The sequence below is a fragment of the Eschscholzia californica genome, unplaced genomic scaffold (assembly GCF_041429995.1).
Source record: "Eschscholzia californica isolate CP2 unplaced genomic scaffold, dmEscCali1.0.p SCAF_3, whole genome shotgun sequence".
Classification (NCBI taxonomy): domain Eukaryota; kingdom Viridiplantae; phylum Streptophyta; class Magnoliopsida; order Ranunculales; family Papaveraceae; genus Eschscholzia; species Eschscholzia californica.
This window is the reverse complement of record NW_028238420.1, coordinates 18,363,292-18,383,959: the sequence shown is the minus strand read 5'-3', so window position 1 is coordinate 18,383,959 and position 20,668 is coordinate 18,363,292. Positions and strand designations below refer to the sequence as shown.

General features: G+C 36.7%; 2 protein-coding genes and 1 long non-coding RNA gene across 3 annotated transcripts; 1 reads left to right on the top strand and 2 right to left on the bottom strand.

Moving 5' to 3' along the window:
- The first annotated feature begins 1,072 nt into the window (after positions 1–1,072).
- PGLCT (plastidic GLC translocator) lies at positions 1,073–7,467 on the top strand. The gene is made up of 14 exons (XM_086664917.1): positions 1,073–1,361; positions 1,758–2,013; positions 2,108–2,225; positions 2,441–2,508; positions 3,306–3,438; positions 3,513–3,612; positions 3,702–3,814; positions 4,289–4,382; positions 4,494–4,647; positions 5,014–5,160; positions 5,264–5,337; positions 6,559–6,647; positions 6,745–6,859; positions 7,058–7,467. Exons 2-14 carry the CDS (start codon positions 1,764–1,766, stop codon positions 7,238–7,240), a joined length of 1,638 nt encoding a protein of 545 aa, XP_086521043.1. The 5' UTR covers positions 1,073–1,361; positions 1,758–1,763; the 3' UTR covers positions 7,241–7,467.
- LOC147548818 (uncharacterized) lies at positions 5,144–9,624 on the bottom strand. The gene is made up of 3 exons (XR_015236599.1): positions 8,425–9,624; positions 7,791–7,938; positions 5,144–5,457 (listed from the first exon to the last, which is right to left on the bottom strand). It is a non-coding gene; the product is annotated as an uncharacterized LOC147548818 (long non-coding RNA).
- An 8,717-nt stretch (positions 9,625–18,341) lies between these two features.
- On the bottom strand, positions 18,342–18,937 carry LOC147548817 (large ribosomal subunit protein eL39z/eL39x). Its single transcript, XM_086671259.1, has 3 exons — positions 18,823–18,937; positions 18,618–18,721; positions 18,342–18,530 (listed from the first exon to the last, which is right to left on the bottom strand). The coding sequence occupies exons 1-3, from the start codon at positions 18,823–18,825 to the stop codon at positions 18,482–18,484; spliced, it is 156 nt and encodes a 51-aa protein (XP_086527385.1). The 5' UTR covers positions 18,826–18,937; the 3' UTR covers positions 18,342–18,481.
- Positions 18,938–20,668: the final 1,731 nt, after the last annotated feature.

Sequence of the window (20,668 nt, the reverse complement as noted above, 5' to 3'; positions counted from 1 at the left end):
CCCGCGGCCCGGTTTTGCCCGAGAATTCTAACGGGCTCAGAAGGACGGGTTACGGTCTTTTTTGAATAAAAAATAATATTAAAAAAAAACTTAATTAATGATAGGGTTTGTTTCAGAGATTCAATACATGAATTTTTCTTACATCATTTAAAATAACAAAAAAGACTAAGTACATCCATCATATAACATCATCAAAAAGAAAAAAAATACAATCTACAATGATGGATCTCTGGAACAGAGATGATCTGTTTGATTAAACAGATCCAACGGTGGAGATCTGTTTGATCAACCCGACCTTTAAGACAGGGTCTGTTTCAGAGATTCAATATATTAATTCTATTTAACATAAAAAAAGAGCAATACATTATACATGATTCTATCCTTCATTTATTTCATTTAACATAAACTTTAGGATTTGTGACTTTGTGTAAAGAATGGCCTCAAATGGATGAAGTGTAAGCTTTAGGGTTTGTGACTTTGTGTAAAGAACGGTGGAAAATGGTTGTGTACTTGTGTGTAAAGAATAATGGAGGAGGTGAGGGGTGGAGGTGGTGTGGTGAAGGATGAAGGCGGAGCGGTGGATTAGGGTTACTGTAGAAAGTCGGCCATTAGAGTTGTTAAAGAATGAAACAAGGGTTTGAGACTCTTTTTAAAGATGAGGTATTTTGATCCAACGCGATGATGTCTATTCAAACTCTGCAAACTCAACCATTGATCATATAATCTGAAATGATATAGGGTAACTAAGACCGGGATGATATTTCGGGAGGGCGGGTCGCGTGATATTTCGGGCGGGCGGGTGGCGGTTGCCTGACGGGCAGGCGGGTGGCGGTTGCCTGATGCGCAGACTTTATGGGGTGGGACTCGAGTAAGACACCTTACCCGAGTCCTGCCCGCGCTCGACCGAAATTTCGGACTGTATCCACCAGAGCCGGGTTCTTCTCGGTTGTCGGGTCTCACCAGTCTGACCAATTAGGGCTAGATTTCGGATTTTCAGACCGTTTCCCCACCCCCACGCACTCACGCAAAACTATGGAGGGACCCAACTATGGATTATGGAAGGTTCAATTTTATTTCCAAAAACTATAAAAGAACTCCCTGAGTAACACTTGGTGACCGCGTCGCGTGGGTGGGGGTGGAATAATAAGACACGAGGTATTTTGGTATTTTCTCTTGACGGAAAAGCCCAAAATACCCTTTGTCTTGGGAATAATAGAAAGTCACTAGTGGACGAACACAGGGAGTTCTTCACTGTTGTTCTACTTCTCCTCCATTATTAAATAGAAAGAAGTGAGAGAGAGAGAGAAGAAATAGATTAACATTACCTGTTGCAGGTGATCTTCGTTCCAATCAATCGCAAGGTTAGGTCAAATCCAAACAATTCAGTTCATTGTTATTCAACACTCTCTCTATCATGTGATCTGTTTGTCGATCTAATTAACTTCATCTCTCCATTATACTAAAAAAATCTCTACTATCAGATACTTAATTACTTATATTTCTGCCATTTGATCCTAATTCGTTTTCATTCTCTTATTATTCCTAAAATTTTGTTAAATTCATCAATCGATCTCAAATAGTAAATGGGTATCTTTCAAAATTTTCAATAGTCTAATAGATTGACTGAATCTGCAATTTTAGGTCTACTTCATGAATTTTTAAAGTTTCTTGATTGATTTGAGTGGATACTTCCACTTCTTTGTCTTTCATTTGAAACCCTTGATCTTGTTTTATATACTTATGAGAGCTAGCAACAGGTGAGAATGCAGGTTTCAACCTTTTCAGCTAGCAGAGGAATTTTAGGTTCTGATGTCCGTACCGTCAAGGCATCTTCGAAATTAGGCGAAGTCAATGCGAGAAGTTCAACTGTGAAAAACTTGTTGATTAGAGATAGAAAATCTTGTTCTGGGTCACGCCTTGGTTCGCTTGTAATGGGATCAGAACTTACGCGTGCAAGAACGATTACTGGATCGTTAGCCAAACCTAGATTTGTCAAGGCTCAAGCTTCTTCAAGTTAGTTAGTGTCGTTACTTGTGAAATTCATAATGTGGTATATATTTTTCTATCTCTTTTTGTATTTACCATTGACTTTGTGATATTAGTACAGGTGGTGATGATCTTGAAGCTGTATCTTCTCCAAAGCCTCAAGGCAAATCTACTGGATCAGTTTTGCCGTATGTTGGTGTCGCTTGTTTGGGTGCTATTTTATTTGGATATCATCTAGGGTATGCAATTACAGTTTAATCCCAGTTCCAAAGTTGTTCATTTGTTGAATTTTTCAAAACGTTTCTTTATACACGTCATCTGATCACTACTTATCATTCAAAAGAAAAGAAGAAATAAGAATGCTTCTCTCTCTTTTTAATTTTAATTAATTTCCTTATTACTAAGTCTCTTTTTAATGGACTAAAGTAGTTATTGTGTACTCTTGTTGTTGCAGTGTAGTGAATGGGGCACTTGAATACCTCTCCAAGGATTTAGGCATTGCTGAGAATGCAGTGTTACAAGGCATGTATCTACATTCTTAATTGACCATCCAAATACATGTTTTCTTAGTGAAGAGCATTATTTTCTTGTACTCAAAGATACCCAACAACATGAGACATGTACCTATCTATGATGTTAAGTAGCAGACAAAAGTTTGAAAATGAGACTTACGATAAACTAATCATGATAAAATATAACATCTCGGTGTAAAAAGTACATTTGCATTAGGAGTTCCTTGTGGAGATAACTCCATGTAAAAGAGTCCATTCCCACTAAACTCTTTTATAGGGGTAATTAATAAGCTCACTATTTTTTTAGATGTAAAATAAATTCCACTAATATATTCTTACTTATTTAGACAAGAATCTCTGCTGTTTCTACTACACCTAAAAGAAAAAAAAACATGATGTGTTTAAAATACAATTTCATGTGGAGTCCATGCTGAATGTCCTAATGGTGATTTTTGTTTAGCACTGACACTAGTAAGTAAATCGTCTTCACAAAAAATGAGATAATAATTCCATATATTTTTTTCTGTCAAGGCTGGAGTTTGTACTGAATCAAAATTTAATACCTTGATAGTAATATGAGTAGTTGTGGAAAATATGATGCATTTTAAAAGTTATCTTTGTAACAAAGGTGCCAACACACGGCATTCCAGCGTTGAAGACTTGATGTCCCCATTTTCTTTTACATTTAGAAGATACTCATCATATTTTTTCTGCTTAAATAAACTAGTATCATCTAAAGTTTTGGCTTCTACAGTAAGTTATTTAAATCTAACTTGTCAAATTTCAATGACTTGATGTTCTGTCCAGGATGGGTTGTTAGCACATCCCTTGCCGGAGCTACTGTTGGCTCATTCACAGGAGGAACATTGGCTGACAAGTTTGGCAGAACAAAGACATTTCAATTAGACGCCATTCCACTAGCAGTTGGAGCTTTCCTCTGGTTTGTCACATTTGTCGTTGATTTAATTCAGTGAAGTTTGGAGCTTGTCTCATCTGTATCAATCATTGTTTCAGTGCTACCGCTCAGAGTGTACAGGCAATGATAATTGGTCGCTTACTTGCTGGCATTGGAATTGGTATCTCATCTGCTCTTGTGCCACTTTATATATCTGAGGTAGTTATGCTTTCAGTTTAAGGTGTAAACGTCATAGTAGATGTGTCATTATATATTTTTTGTATCTAAACACACCTTCTGCTCTGTAGATATCACCAACTGAGATCCGTGGTGCACTTGGATCTGTTAACCAGCTCTTTATTTGTGTTGGAATTCTCGCGGCATTGGTTGCTGGATTACCTTTAGCAGGAAATCCTTTATGGTATTCTTATTGTCATGAGCTTTGTATTTTTCTCTTGCACAATTTCTAAATAGCAGAAGTAAACTGGTGCCGGGCATAGCATGCAGTAAAATGAAGCACTTTATATTTAGGACTAACTACCGTATAAAGACTTAATTTTCAAAGAAAGCCGAGTGACAGCCCTTGTCGCTTCTGTTTCAATTCTCAAATCGCCTGTCTCAGGCCGGACCAAATATTTACACTTTCATTTCTCAAGTTAATCATAACCATGGAAGATGTTCAGTTTTATTTGTACAGACCCTTTAAACATTTAAACATGTCCTAAATCTCGCCACGTTTGCAATCTACAGCTTAAGATTTTGTTTGGCAAAACTTCATATCTTTTTTTCTGTTTGCGGATGAAAACTTGTATCTTCCAGTGCAGGCTTTTTCAAATATGAATTTCTCGACTCAGAATCTCCTGTCTCCCTTCTTAACAAATACATGTTTTACCAGGTGGAGAACAATGTTTGGTATTGCAGTTGTCCCATCTCTGCTGTTGGCTCTGGGAATGGCTATATCTCCCGAAAGTCCTCGGTGGCTTTTCCAGGTTTTGTTCACAACATGGCTAGCAATTTCTTTTATTTTTATATATAATTCTTTTCCAAGTAATGTATGTTAGGATTACAATTTAATGCTGCAATTTGAATCTGTTTCTCAGCAAGGGAAAATTCCTGAAGCGGAAAGAGCTATCAAGACACTTTGGGGAAAAGAAAGAGTTGCTGAGGTTATGAATGAGTTAAGAGCAGGTAGTCAGGGTTCTACAGAACCAGAAGCTGGATGGTTTGATCTATTTAGCAAACGATATTGGAAAGGTTCTTTCTACTTATTGATCCCTTGGTTTCATTAATTATATTTGACATCTCTTCATATTACATAATACTCGACCTCTCTACTAATCTTGGCATAGATTTGTGACACGATGTCATAGAATGTCTGCTTATGGTCGGATTTGTAGTTGAAGACATCACCATTTGGAATCAGGAAATATAACAAGTTTTGTAGACCTATAAAGTGTCAATAACTCTTGAATAATTAGACATAAGCTCTTTTTTTCTTTTCTTTTTTTATTACTTTTATTCAATTAGGAAATATAACCGGTTCGACGTATTTGATTTATAATTATAGGTTATGCTCAAACTTATTTTTACCTTATTTCTAATGATTTTGTCTTTATAAAGTTGTAAGCGTGGGTGCGGCACTGTTCCTGTTTCAACAATTGGCTGGTATAAACGCTGTGGTGTACTATTCTACGTCTGTTTTCCGGAGTGCTGGAATTGCATCTGATGTTGCAGCAAGTGCTCTAGTTGGTGCATCAAATGTATTTGGTTAGTATTCTATTTTCTAAGTTGTACATCAGAAGTAGGAAAACATGACTAAATTTGTACAGAAACTTAACAACCGTCCTATAATTGGTTATACCATTTACAGGCACAGCTATTGCATCTTCGTTGATGGACAAGCAAGGAAGAAAAAGTCTTTTGCTCACTAGCTTCTCTGGAATGGTTAGTCATTCATTTTACGTCTCGTAATTCCTGTGCTTTTCGCGGGTACTCGGATGTTTTAAGCACCACTTTTGCGCTTCATGAGTTGTTAGGACGTATGCGCTTCTTCATTGTTCTCATCTGATATAAGAATTTGGAAATCAATTCATATACTACAGCAACAGTTCAAATATATATATGTATATTTTTTTTTTAAAGGAAATATATATATATATATTTGAACTGGAGTAGTATAAATAGATATCCACAACTAAATAATTAAATAAGTAAATGAGCACCGAATCTTGAAACAAATGTAACATGTGTTTGATAAACTATATCGTCCTACAGGAGTAGTATAGGCTTCAAAACACACCATTCGGCAACGTAATAGTTCTCCATCATGTAATCGTTGTAGAACTAAATTGGCTGCCTAAGCGGGTCGCAACTCGACGACAATCCGTGGTAACTTGATTACTAGAAAAGACTCGATTGATTATGTGACTTACTCTGCGAAAGTCTGACATGGCATTGGTTAACCAACAATTGGTTTACTTAAGCAATTGACCACAAGTAAGATCAAGAAACCAAAAAGAAGTACATAAGAAATTGGAAGGGAATTATAAAGTGGTAGTAGAAATCCCTCCTACCCCTTTGTATCAGTCAGGAAAAGAGTAAAAGTGTTAAGATAACTAAAAGACATGACGTCTGTGCCTACATATCATTACCAATGTTCCGTGCACACAGCTGTGGTGATAAAGTCTAACTGATCAAGAATGGATAATAATCATAATCATAAATATATATATATATATATATTTATGTTCCTGGTGCAGAATGAGAATCCAGTAAAGCACATTTTCTGTTCTAGCATTTGTATATCCGAAATATGTAGGCTAATTCCACCAATCTATGGTTTTTAAATGTTTTTTGGTTCTCCAATCATCCTTAGGTTACTAATGTTCTGTATCTTTAGAGTTCTTACCTTGTTCTTGAACCAAGTAACATTTTAGTGTATATCTATTATGAATATTATCCCGATATATGCACCGCCTGGTATAAAGAAAAGTGTAATAATACTTTCGTGTAGGATGTGTTCCATGCCGTAAAAGAACACTGATCATAAACCTACAAGGATTCAAATTAGATTATCCTTGCCAATTACCGAGCTATACACATTTATACTTTCTCATACTATGTTTATCAAGGATTTACACTGAAGAATTTTTTGTTCCTCTGAAGGCTGCTTCAATGTTGCTCCTATCGTTATCCTTCACGTGGAAGGTCCTGGCACCATATTCTGGAAGCCTTTCTGTTATTGGAACTGTCCTGTAAGTTGATGTTGTTACTTACGATTATTTTACCAGGTCTAGTGATCAATTCACATTCTATAAATTTACGTGAAAAACCTGGCTTCCATCTGGACAGGTACGTGTTGTCCTTCTCACTGGGTGCTGGGCCTGTGCCAGCTCTTCTACTTCCTGAGATATTTGCTTCTCGAATCAGAGCCAAAGCAGTTGCTTTATCACTCGGCATGCACTGGGTAAGTAACCAGATTTCATTTATACACGCTTTAGTTTTTCTACAAATGGCTGAAAGTTACCCCTTCACTATTTAGCAAACAGCCAACTATCCAACCAGTATGTACTTACGACAGAAATGTCCATTACTATATTGAGTTGCATATATTCATTGATATTCTCCATCTTATCAATCATTTAATTTCGTTGATTCCAAATAGGTCTCGAACTTTGTGATTGGCTTGTATTTCTTGAGCGTAGTAAACAAGTTTGGAATCAGTTCCGTGTATTTGGGATTCTCCATGGTATGTGCTCTAGCTGTTATGTACATAACCGCGAACGTAGTGGAAACAAAGGGAAGGTCACTGGAGGAAATAGAGCGTGCTCTAAACCCAGAAGTTTGATCCGCTTTAGAAAGTCTAAGTACAACTTCTCGCAGGACACGTGGAATTTGCTGAATAGAGGTGACGTTTTTAATTAGCTGAGTACTCGACTACCCCCCTATACAATGCGGCAACTATTTTCGTTTTCTTTTTTTCTGGTCTGTATGATATGATTACCTGACTGAATAGAGATACTACGTGCTTTTTTGTGATGTTTGTTGATGAAATAATAAAGCGATATTGGGGAATGTAAGAGCAAATTGAATTAAGGTAACAAAGCCATTCAGCAGACATGTAAAACTTTGAGCCAACGGGTGGTGAGTACTCTTGAGATTCAAATGGCAGACTGAAATCATAATTTAGATTTATTTCATGCTTGTTTTTAAGTTGGTTTTGTTCAAATGTATGTGAAGTTAATAAGTGTATGGGTAGGGCCCTGGCGTATATGCAAAGTTAGAGATTCAAATGTTTCTGTAGTCATTAGAGATTGATTATCCTATTTGGCCGGCCAATGTTGTGTTGGAGGATATGCGTGGACTTCAAGACCTCAACAAATCTAAAGACAAACTACCTGCTGCTAAAGATAGACCAGCTGGTGGACGCTTTGTCAGGATATTACCAAATCTACATGCACAAACTCGACAAGGAGCTCTTTGGACTTGCTCCTTCTCTCTTCCTGTCGAATGTTCGTAGCTATCTTGACAAGTTGACCAGGGGATCTGTAAGACACTCACGTTCAAGTCAGTTCAAGTCAGTTCGGTATACAGGTATAAAGAAATCACAAGAGTTGTAAAGATTGAATTGGATTGAATCCCATCCTCTTTCTGGTGTCCAACTCAAAACCAATTGGTAAGGAGTGGAGAGGACTTGTACATTATATTCTTAGTTGCTAGTTACTCTTTCTCCCATGTGGGACTATTCTCACAGGCCCCCACACGTGTGGCGTGGTTAGCCTAGCACGTGTTTTTTTTCGGGTGACGTGGACCACCTTGTGGCTTTTAAGCATGTCACGTGCCACCCTAGCTCTGATACCATAGTAAGTTTGTGGTCATCCAACTCAAAACCAATTGGCAATGAGTGGAGAAGACCTAGATTAAGGTGTAGAAGATGTGCTTAAAAAAACCCTCTGACCAGTCAGCGTCAATCATAGGTAAATTTCGCTATATTAATAAGATATTGACGTAAACGGAAGTAGTAAATGATACCTTTGGCAGAGCCTAAGACATTGCTCTGCTCTGCAACCTCTATTCCTTTTGAAGGCTCTCCGTTGGGCAGAGCATCCTTGCTCAGCTTCCCTTGAACACTTCCTCATTTTGCTTGCTCCAGCCGAAAACCCTAGGAGCACATCAAATTCACAATCAAATATTCTCCCAAAATTTGTTTCGTAACCCAAACAATCCTCAATATTACTGTTGCGCACGGCTTTCACACAACGTGGGCATCATCCAAACGCTTCATCTCTCAAAAGCGATCCGTTCTCATCATTTCACTGGATTTTTAGTCTTATATAGATGACCTTCTTCCTAGCCTCTAAACTCTATACGCTTCTTAACCTTCAACCCAAACTCTCGTCTTTTTTATTTGTCTTCATCTCTTTCTTGATTCTCGGATCTTCTGTCTTCCCTTTTAAGTCCAACAACCGAAGACTTCATCTTTTGCCTTAGTTACCTTACCCGTCTCATCCTCTTGTTCTCGTTGTCGATCTTCATATACTCCTTAGAAGAAAAGGTACCAACTAGTAATTTGTCGACTTAGCCATCTTAAATAGGGCGTTCCTATGGGTGATAAGTATACTCTCGCAGTAACATCTTGCCCTCAAAGAGATTATTTCCCAAGTCTTCATCTTCTTCTAAATCAATTAAATCTTGTTATGAATCTTCATATGATATATATATATAGGAATGTCCTCTCAATCCTTATGACCATCATGAACGTCATACAATAATCTACCAACCATCGAGAACTCCATATCTCCTACACATAAGCAAATCGACCTCCTCTCTGAGCTAGGCTCTTCATCCCGGAGCAGTTCGAGTTGATCATACCTGGCCTGCCCCTGATGATTGGGTCTTCAAAATAACCGAGGTTCGGGCATTAGGGTATTAGGAAGTTTTCTAGGATGTGGACCTCTATCTCCCCCAACGTCCAAGCTCCTCTTAACTCTTTACTATTAACTTCTACCTTGATACCTGAATCCATATTAAGTGGCTATCATCTTACACCTATATTGTGGTGCACCAACTAGAGCTGAAGGTGGAGTTTGACTTGACAACTTTCACTCATCTCTTTTTGATAAGGGGAAAGAAGGACGACGTCTGGTATCATCTTCATTCCAGTGAAACTAGCTTCATCAAAACTAAGTCGGGGTGGAAGAGCTACAAGGACAAGTTCTTCTTCATTTACCCTCGAACTAAAGGCGATGCCTGCCCGCCGCTTATTAAAAGTTGTAGACAAACATCGAGACTCTTCTGCTGTTGGAGGAGGGTTGCCAGTTGGCGCCCAACAAGATAAGGGACCAATACTCCGGGATCACCATCTTCCGTTCCACTTTTTTAATTAAGTATTAGTTTTATGAGGCTGGGCTTCTCCGCTTACTGTACTTGGTAAGTCACTTTATCCCACATTCACTTTCCGTGTTAGGATTTATTGCAACTCTGTTTATCTTAATTTTGTCGGCTCTGCTAATTACTTTCATTTGTGGAGAAAGTAGTCGAGCCTTCTTCAAAAAAAAAAAGATGGCGTTTTGCTGCAAGGTTTGTCATATGCGGGACACAGGGTCTTCATGCCCAAGAAGAAAACATAGACTATGGTTCCTAGTGCTCAACCATCTAATAAAGCAATCTCTCTGCCCCCTGAACAAGAAATTCCAGAAGTGTCGTCCCTGATTTCGAGAAAGACAAGTTCCGCGTGGTTCTCATCGAAGGTCAGGGGCGGCTCGGGCCCAAAGCCACCAAAGCGGCGGCTTTGGGCCCCAAAGTAACAAAGGGCCTCATGTTTGGAATTGTATATGTTAGTTTCGAAATAACAAGTATATACGATACAAATATGTAATGTAATTGTAATTGTAGCTCAATGGTTAAGAACTTAGTCTATATGCAAGAGGTCAAGGGTGCAATCCCCTCTATTAACACCAATAGAAGCTTTTTTTATCTTTTTCCAACTTGCCTTTATATAGGGCCCCATTTTTTGATTTCGCTTGGGGCCTCCGAAATACTTGGGCCGGCCCTGTCGAAGGTGCTAATCCACGCTTTATAGTTTCTGATGACCGAGGGCAAACCTTTACTGATGTTGTGCCTGCTGAACCTGAGAGAACCGTGGCCTCCTTTGCCGCTCTTGAGGTTCCCAATGTTCCCTCAACCGAAATTGTGCCAATGAGGGAAGCCAAGGCTGAAGTTGAAGTCTTTGGAGCAATAACGAACTCTAATACGGAGGCGAGGAAACTCGACCGAGGAGTGATGTGACATGAAAATGGCATATTAGTCCATCTCAGGTCTTATTTCTAAAACTTTAAGTGTTTATCTTGTTGGGTGGCTTACATAGAGCTAGGCATGTAATTCGGAATAAAAAGAACAAATTATCACATTTTCATCTCAGGCGATCAAAACGGAAGAAAAATAAATCAAGGGTTGTAATTAACCATTTAGAGTCCCTCAACGAGGACGATTAAGATCAAGAAACCTGGACAGATGCCTTAGATGAAATAATCAGCTGCATAGATGGCAGTGTACTGAGAACAGTAAGGTTAAAGCGTCTAGGGAAATCGTAGTTGGGAAGATGGAGACGCGTTATTAACATGCAATGATAACTCCTGCATCTCGGTGAAAGACGTCGGAATCGTTTGTGGGGATGAGATGACTGCCGAGAAGCAGATCAACCACCACTAGTAGATGAGGAAGCTTGATCACAAGGACTCGAAAAAGACACCAAAAGGGTTGCCGAAAAGCCAATACTCAATAGTGTGACGAACTTACCTACCATAAAACGAAGAAATCTCATAAAAAAATGAGAACAGATCTCGGGCACGCGTAAAAAGGAAATAAAAACACAAGAAAGAAATTTATAAACGAAAGGTGTGACATTAAGAAGAACAGTTGGATTAGCGAAAACGATTTTAATAAGATTAGGCAGCTTCGAAGTTGTTAATGTGCCTTCAATGGTCTGATGACACCTGTTCAGATATTATAGGAACTGACGAAGACAACTCTGGTCAGTGACGATCTTTATCCCAACAAATGTACTCTGCGGATGAAAAACGAGACATTAAGGCAAATCTTAACCCACTACTTTGCCCAAGGTACTCACATTACCTTAGGAACAATAACACCTTACTAATATCTTACAACCAAGGAAAACAGAAGTTATACAATTATGGAGAACGGAGGTTATACAAAGTTATGCGATTATTATTTAACTTTTATTCTTTCAGCTAAAGAATATGGTAACTCGTGGTGAGCCAAATATTAGTTACCTTTCACCAGTCAAGAGATTGACATAAGTCACACGTGACGAGGCTCACATGCCCAACAAACAAACCTTTAATAAAGTTATCAGAGAAGTAGATCCGACAAAGCTCTACCACCTAAGCCCAACTCTAATCAGATAGATTGCAAGAGGTCAACCTGGTTTTTTAGACACCTTAAACCTTCCTTGACCTAGAGACAAGAAAAAAGGTGGATTTGAGTCAGTTCTGCCCTAAACCCTCTTTGAGCCTCTGCATAAGTCATTTTAGGGTTTGGAAGAAAGATGATGATGTTCAGGTTGAAGAAAGATGGGAGAAAAAGAAAAGAAGGGATTTTAGGGTTTCTTTCTAACTTAAGGTCCACGAACAGATCAAAAATTTTAGTGGTCAAAGATTATCTAGGTCCAAATTTGGTCAGAGTATTTTAGTGGGGGTTATTCATTTGAAACTTTGTTCAGATCTTTAAAGTTTTTAAGAACTTTGAAGTTTAGCGTTATTGGTAAGCCTGTAAACGGTAATTTATCGGATCGGATATAGGCATATCCGTATCCGATAATTATTCGACGGATACTATAAATCAATATCCAAATTCGAATCCGATAATATTAATGGAAATCGGATGTTATCCGATATCCGATATCCGAAACTTTAACAAAATTTTAAATTTTTCTTTAAATTTTTAACCATTAGATTTTAATAATAAATCTCAACCATACATTTTATATATATTATTATGAATAAATTCAAATTTTTATTATTTTTTTATATTACTTATCGGATATGGATATTTATCGGATCGAATATTAGTGTATTTGTATCCGATAAGCAGATATCCGATAAAGAATATTTGAACCCGTATCCGATATCCGAAATTTCAGATATATTTTTAAGATTCGCATATGGATGCGGATCGGATGTCGAATATTCGGATGTCCATTGACAGGCTTAGTCATTGGTTCGAACTTTTTTTTAAGAACTTTGAAGTTCTGCGTTATTGGTTCAAATCTTTATTTAAGAACTTTGAAGGTTCGCGTTATTGGTTCAAATCATTATTTAAGAACTTTGAAGTTTAGCGTTATTAGTTCTAATTTTCTTTTAAGAATTTCAAAAATCAGTATTATTGGTTTACAACTTTTTTTTTTAAGAACTTTGAAGTTCTGTTATATTCATTCTTTTTATGAAAGATTGAGAATTTTTAACTCAAAGTCTGACCCAATAACTTTTGAAAACAGTACACAATTTAGTCAAATTCAAAGATCCACCGGTTTAAGTGGATTTTTGAAGTTCTAAGTAACACCCCCAATTTGTGGCCAACTCATTTCAACTTCTTCCTCTTCTTTTTTCTTTCTTCTACTTCTTTCTCTCCCTTTTTTTTATCCTTTTTTCTCTCTTTCTCTCCTCCTCTCTCTCCAGCGAATAGGAGGAACCCCTTCGTAAAATTGTCCAGTTTTGCCTAAAATCTAGACGAAATAAGATCTCATATCTTCTGAAACCAGACCTTCAACGTCCAGTTTCATCGGGTTCCTAGATCTTGATGAAACAAGACATCGGTGAAGATGTCAAATATTTTAAATTTTAAGTCTTAAAATAATATAGTTTTGTTTTAATCTCATCCATGACCTAGCTATGTAGCCAATGTATGGACAAACAACAAATTTATATGGACAACAAATTTCGGGCCCAATGCAAGTTTAATCTTAGTTGACTTATTTGACCTCTACTTGATTGGGGGACATAATTTTTAGGACTCAAATATTAAAACAAGAAATAACCTGGATCATTAAACAAACACTAAACCAAAGTAAACGGCCGAAGAATGTGAATGTCAAGCTATTCTACAGGCAGTCAAATGGGCTGAGGATCTCAAGATTTCTCACTTGCACATTGAAAACGATAACCAGAATCTTATCCGATTTCTGAACCAAGACTGCTCGACGATAGACTGGCAATCAGAGAAACTCATGGACAATATCACATACCTTAGACCCTGCTTCGAAGAAATCAAATTCACTTATATCTCGAGAAAGCACAATCAGATGGCGGACAAACTAGCAAAATGGGGAAAGAAGAACCTTCTTCAACGCACGTGCACTCCGTTCATGAGCTTAATAATGATCTTGATATGTAGTTTGTTTCTCTTTTGTTTTCTTTCAACAAAAACAAAAAAAAGTAAAAAAATTTCATTCTTCGTCTTCTTTCTTTTTTGTTTTCTTCTTTTCGCTGAAGTGGTATGTATCATAGTTGATGGTACCGGCTTGAAGAAGCAAAATACATAATGGAGTTTTGGATTGATATTTGACACAAATTAGTGCCTTAGTCAATGAACAAGAACAAAGATTCTTGTTTCTAAATTCTAATTGGGTTGGTTCTTCCTCTGTTTGGTGATGATAAGAGTTCTTATGACTATTGGGTAAGGAGGAGAATGTTTGAAAGAGAAAAATAGAAACTACAACAGTTATCTTCAAGAATTCATGGAATCTTGAATTCCACTCACTTTCTCTCTCTAACCTCTCTTTCTTAATGGGCAAATTCTTTCTCATTATCAAACTTGACGTATGGATCAAGAAGTTTTTTTTTTGCAACCAACTGAGTTCATTCATTCACTAATTAAAAACCAGGGATATGGTTGTTTATTGGTGAAGAAGGTTGATTTTTAACCAATAAAGTTCATGTCGCTGTGGTTTTTCAATGGTGATTCTCTGTTTCCATATAAGTACCCAACTAGAAACCAAATGAAATTTACTAATCAAATTTTAAGTTCAACAACCATAACCAAATATAAAAATGCTGACATTGAAATAAGAATGATGATTTTCTTGGTTTTGCCATGATCGACCACCTATCCCACAATTTCTCTCTATAAACAAAGTAGATGATAATGAAGAAGGAAAAACAAGATGATAACTAGGGTTTATGGAAAAAATTGGGGATGAACTTAAATTAAAAATGGTATTTTCGAGGGGACATTAGTCAAAACATATTAGATTAGTGTCCCCTATAAATTTGTTGTCCACTTAAGATTTTTAATTTTTTGATTTGTCCGTATAAAATTGCTATCTTTTTGGTTGTCCATGTAATCGCCGCCCTTTGCTTTAAATGGAGTATTTGAAGTTTTAGTAAAAGTTCCAAGACTTTGAAATTCTAGTCAAAATGTTACGAAACTTTAAAAGTTCTAAAACTTCCATCTTTCCAAATTTCGCTAAAACTTTCAAGTTGCGGAACTTCAAAATTCTGGTAAAAATGTCCTAATGAATAACAGGGCCTAAAAGACCAAAAAATGAAATAAAAAACTAGGTGACCAATACGTGGACAACCATTTTTCTTATACGAACGACTATTTTATATGGACAACTAGAAAAATCAAAATTGAACAACGGTTTTTAAGCGGACAACTCTATATTATTTTCGATGAAGTCCTGTTAGAATGAGATGTTTTATTTTATCTCCTCCCTCTTTTTTTCATAAACCCTAAGTTTGGTGTTCTTTCTTCTACAACTTCTTCATCACCAACACCTAAATCTCTAGAGAGAGAAACAACTTTGCTCCAAAACTGAAGATTAACCCTAAAATATATGGTATTAGTTCTTTCCAACATCGAAACTCTCCGTCTTCCATCTTATCTTCTTCCTCAATTAGCCCCTAAATTGAGAAATACTCATTAATAGATATCCAGGGTTTATCACAATAAACTTATAAAGAACAGTTCGAACCTAGAGAATTGCAAGGAACAAATCAAGATCCAAAACAAAATACAGACATTTGACTTCCAAAATACAGATCAAATATGAGATGTTTTAGTTGCTATAAAGGGTTAAACTGTTCCACATGATCACCAAAGTAAATCGGATCTCAAAATCAAGATATATATATGATCACACATTATCTCCTAAAAAAGCTTCCAATTTTACTATTAAAATCCCCAAATTAGTCATGAAATAAAGATGAGAACACCGATTTTAACAAACTTGAACTATTGGTTTTGTTAGTAGTAAGAGAAAGTAAAGTAAAGATGATTATTATTTTGGTTAGTAGTGAGAGAAAGTGAAGTATAGATGATGATGAAAAAGAGATTTAGGTTTTTCTAATTTTAACTATTATTTTTCTTAATGGTCCAAAAGTTAGTAACGATTAATATTTAAGACTTTATGGAGATGTCCCCTTATTAAATTAAAGTCAACTAAGTCAAGTACAATTGACTCGCATCGGGCCAGAAAATAGTTTTCCATATAAAGAAAATGGTTGTCCGCCTATTGGTCACCAAAAACTTTTGGCCCAATTTGAACAGTTGACTTAAACCCTTTTAAGGTTTTATATCTCTTTCATCTTCTTCATCAACGACATGATATCTCCCTATTTTCCTTCGTCTTTCTTCTTTATCTTCTCTTCTTCATCTTCTTCCACACTCCTCTTCTTCACCTTTTCAGCATCACGAAGCAATCGCCAAGGTGCAGGCGAGAAGCCTTGCGCCTCAAACAACATAGGATATTATCCTCCAACGGCCGCCTTGCGCCTCAAACAACATAGGATATTATCCTCTAACGGCAGTACAAGGTTCGTATCAAACCGGTGTCCTGACACACTCAATCTAAGTACTATGCACTAGAGTAGCTAATGTAAATGTTACTATTCCAATTAACAAGGGAAGATTCCAGTCTGCAGGTATGAAGACTAAGCACTAGAGTATTTAATAAGCTTCTAAACCATTTGCTATTAGGTGCTTCAGTTAACAGTGAAGTACTGAACATGAAAAAAATCATATGAATCTCTACTATGAGAAAATAGTAAGGTTGTGTTTGTTTTTTTTAATGTCTGAATCTGAATTGGCTGAACTGAATTGGGCTGAATCTGAATTAGCTAAAATACTTTGCAAGTTAGATGTTTGTTTTTTACATCTGAAATGTTAATTCTGAATTAGAATTTTGACAATTATACCCTTATATAATATTTTATACAAAACCCTAATTTCTAGATCTCCCTCATTAAAGTAAAAAAAGAAAACCAAAACCAAAACTTTCCATCTCCCTACCGTCTCTCTCTCTCTACCTCTCTAAAACAAAAGGAAATCCGGCGATGGAGGTCCGGTGGAAAGGTCTCTCTCGCAATACATCTATCTCTCTCTAATCTCAGTACATCTCTCTCTCTCTTTCTCTCTAATCTCGGTACCTCTCTCTCTCTCTTCGAGTTCCTCTTTCTCTCTCTTAGTCCCTCTCTTTCAACAGATCGGTGAAGTGAAACCCTCGCCAGATCCGGCGAGGGTTGTCTCTCTTTCCCAGATCCGGTGAAGTGATTTTAATGGTGGTTAGTGATTGTAATTTGTGGTTATGGTTTTTGGTGGTGGTGTTGTCTTTTAAAGCCACGGTTTGGTCCATGTTGGTTGGTGGTGTTTTATGGTTTGAAGTGGCGATGGTGGTGGCTTTCTAGTTATAGTTTTGTGGTGGTGGTGGTTTTCTGGTTATAGTTTTGTGGTGGTGGTGGTGGTTTTATGGTGGTGGTTTTCTGATTATGTGGTGGTGGTTTTATGGTGGTGGTTTTCTGGTTATGTGGTGGTGGTTTTATGGTGGTGGTTTTCTGGTTATCTGGTGGTGGTTTTATGGTGGTGATGGTGGCAGCGTTTTGGTGATGGCGGCAGCGATCTCTTGTGTTGGGCAGTAAAAAAATTTTGATGGGAAACTTTTTTCTAAATTAAAAGGGTATAACAGTCTTTTTACATTTTTCAGCAGATGGACCTTTATTTCATACTTGTTTTGAAGTCTGAAATATTTGGTCTTCCTTTCGGCCAATTCAGACCAGGTCCCAATTCAGATCAGATTTTCAGATTTCTTTAAATAAAAAAACAAATATCTGACATCTGAATTGACACCCAATTCAGATTTTAGATCTGAAAAAAAAAAAAAAAAAAAAACACCTAACTGTAACAATTTGGTCCGAACCGACGGTTTTTTTATCAAACCCGTCCCTAATGAAACGGGTTTTACCGACCCGTTTATTAAACGGTTCGGGTTTGGTATGAAGTTAAAATAAATAATCGGGTTCGGGGCGGGTTTGGTATTAGATAGTAAACTCCGGCCCGAACCGATTAGTAGATATAAATTAAATATAAGTTTACTTAAAGTTATGTTTCTAAAACTTTGATCTTATATTATCAATTTAACTATGTTATGTTTTATATTATTTAAGTAGTTGTAGTGTTTATGATTGATAAACTCAAAGTCTTATAAAATTTTGTTAACGATTGTTATGTTACTTCAAACTAAAATAACTTTTGTGAAACAAAACACAAAATATTTTATTTGAACCCGACCCGGCACATGTTATATTAAACGGGGCGGAGCGGTAATGGTTTAGCAATTTTAACTTGGGGCGGTTATGGTAATTGAATATCCGCCTCGATTAGTTATTGGGGCGGTAACGGTAAAACCCGTTTGCTAACAGGACGGAGTTGGGAAGGGGATCATCCCAAACCCACCCCGTTGACATCCCTAACTGTAACCTCAAATTGAACCTCCACTTTCTTGCACAAAGAACATTTGAGGGACTTCGTTTTTTTTTTTTTTTTTTTTTTTTTTTGTTAAGAACATTTGAGGGACTTCAGAAACCCTAAATCACTAACCTATATTTATACCTATTTGAAATTTGAAACAATTAAAATAAAAGATCATAAACTTGAGTAATGGAAACAAAATATATTAAATTATACTCAAAATCTCAACAAGGGAGATGAACACAACTAATTCCATCTTTGAATTGAATTGAAAATGAAAAGTAAACCCTAGGCCTAATAATCCAAAACAACAATAAACTCCTCAAAACCCTAACTTGGTACGGCGCCAGTGCCTACGTTTAGCATTATACCTGGATAATACAACCAGCGGAAACCCTAGTAAGAAACAATCAATACAGAGGCTAGAGAAACGTTAGAGAGAGAGACAGAGAGGTAACCTGATGGTGTTATCAGTCCTCATACGGATCCAATGAGGGATTGGCCTATTTTGCCTCATCTTCTTGCCGAGCTTCTTTTTTATCATAAAAGATTTGTGGGACGGCTGTATTCATTTAGGGCAAAATTACGTTAACAATTTGATCTAAAATCAGATTAGATATAAGAACAGTACTAAAAGTGAAGGAAAAGCAAAAGAAGACTCACCATTTTCTCTTCTGGTCAGTCGCTCGGAGATGACGGATCTCAATGCTTGCCTTCAGCGCGTAAAGACTCAAACGAAGAAGCCCTAATTATAGTGATGTTTCATGTGTCGTTTTGGAGTAGGTACCAATCACTAAACTTATGCTCAGCCCAACTTTCGGTTGTGGTGGAAGTAAAATTGTAGAGGCACCTCTTATCTGACTTTGAGCACCCCATTCGGAGGTCTAAAATTTGAAATGACGCCCTCTTTTTTTTTTTTTTTTGTTGAAATATCATATTAGTATATTTTTTTGTTGAAATTTGAAATGACGCCCTCTTGAGATATCATATTAGTGATAACTATATTGTATTGTGTTAGTATATTTTATTATCTTTTGTTCATAAAATACTATGTACGAGGAATAAAATATTTACTGGGAGAAAAACTTAGTTTGGGAAGAAATGTAACTGTGTATTTAAAATTGACGAACAAAATAAAATTTTCATTGTTGAACCAAATATTGATTAACTTTGACTAAGTTAAGAAGTCAACAAGTTGACTAAAATACATAAGGATGACCCGTGTCACAATCAAGAGTTGTCGGGGCTCAAAGCAATCAAAGTGGTCGCTTTGGACCCCGACGTAGTCAAGGGCTTTAGAGCATAACAAACGTGGGGTGGGGCTTGGCTCCCAATTTAAATTTGGGAGGCCCAGCCCCACCCTTCCAACTCGGGACCAGGAGCTGGGCTGGGGGGCTCCCAGCTCCAAATGTGACCGTTGGGGTGTTCTCAACGGTCACATTTGGGTGGATCGGGGATCCAACCAATAGTTTTTTTAATTTTTTATAAATCTATTTTTTTTTTTGTAAAAGCTCTTAATTTTTTTTAAATTCTTCTTTTTAATTGTTTCTCTACTTTCTTATTTTTTAAATTTTTTTTATCTTTTCAAAATTCTATTTCTCTCTCTAGCATAATATTAAATTTTAGTTTTATATTTGGAATTAATAATTTATATTTGTAAATTCAAATTAAAAGTCCGCACACAGACATCACACGAATAATTTATACTTGGGAGCCCCTATCGGGAGCCCGACATTGAAATTGAGAAAAGTCCTGGGGCTCCCAAAATTGGGAGCACAAGCCTCACGTCGGTTTTGCCTTTCTATATCGAATTATGAATGTTAATTTCCTCTATATTTTAATTCCTAGGGGCCCCCCACATGTGTAAGGGTGGCTCTGTATATTTACGATGTACATATAACGTGTAACAAAAGTAATGATCTCGCGTCAAAAATAAAATAAAAATAGATTCGTAATGAATCTATCATATAAAACGCAATGTTTTATGTTGACTGCGACAAGTCGAAAGACAAATCCAACCATCTGTTGCGTTTTCTCTCAAATCATGACCTTTAGATTTATTACCTACCCCAAAAGAATAAAATTTGTTCACCCACTCAATGCAAGAAAGTAATCTCAAATCATGGCCTTTAGATTTATTACCTACCCCAAAAGAATAAAATTTGTTCACCCACTCAATGCAAGAAAGTAATCTCAAATCATGGCCTTTAGATTTATTACCTACCCCAAAAGAATAAAATTTGTTCACCCACTCAATGTAAGAAAGTAAACAAAGTGATGAATCTGAACCGTCTATGCGGAGAAATTAATTTATTATAATGATAAATCTGACCGTCCTTTTTGGGTCGGATTGGTCAGATTGAATCTCTACCACTAAATCATAAATGTTTTTGGAAATTAAATCATACTTTATTATAATTCTTAATGTCTTATAAATCGCGACAGTTACATGTCATTAAGTAGGTGAAATTATTTGTCTCTATTCTGTTGCTCTTTCCATTCCCCTCTA

Bases quoted from the DNA above. Each gene is read 5' to 3' on its own strand.
- PGLCT (XM_086664917.1), top strand. From the start codon at position 1,764: ATGCAGGTTTCAACCTTTTCAGCTAGCAGAGGAATTTTAGGTTCTGAT. The intron at 3,613-3,701 runs GTAGTTATGCTT...TCTGCTCTGTAG, and splicing joins TGCCACTTTATATATCTGAG to ATATCACCAACTGAGATCCG. The intron at 6,648-6,744 runs GTAAGTTGATGT...CCATCTGGACAG, and splicing joins TCTGTTATTGGAACTGTCCT to GTACGTGTTGTCCTTCTCAC.
- LOC147548817 (XM_086671259.1), bottom strand. The intron at 18,531-18,617 runs GTTACCTCTCTG...TGTATTATCCAG, and splicing joins AGGACTGATAACACCATCAG to GTATAATGCTAAACGTAGGC.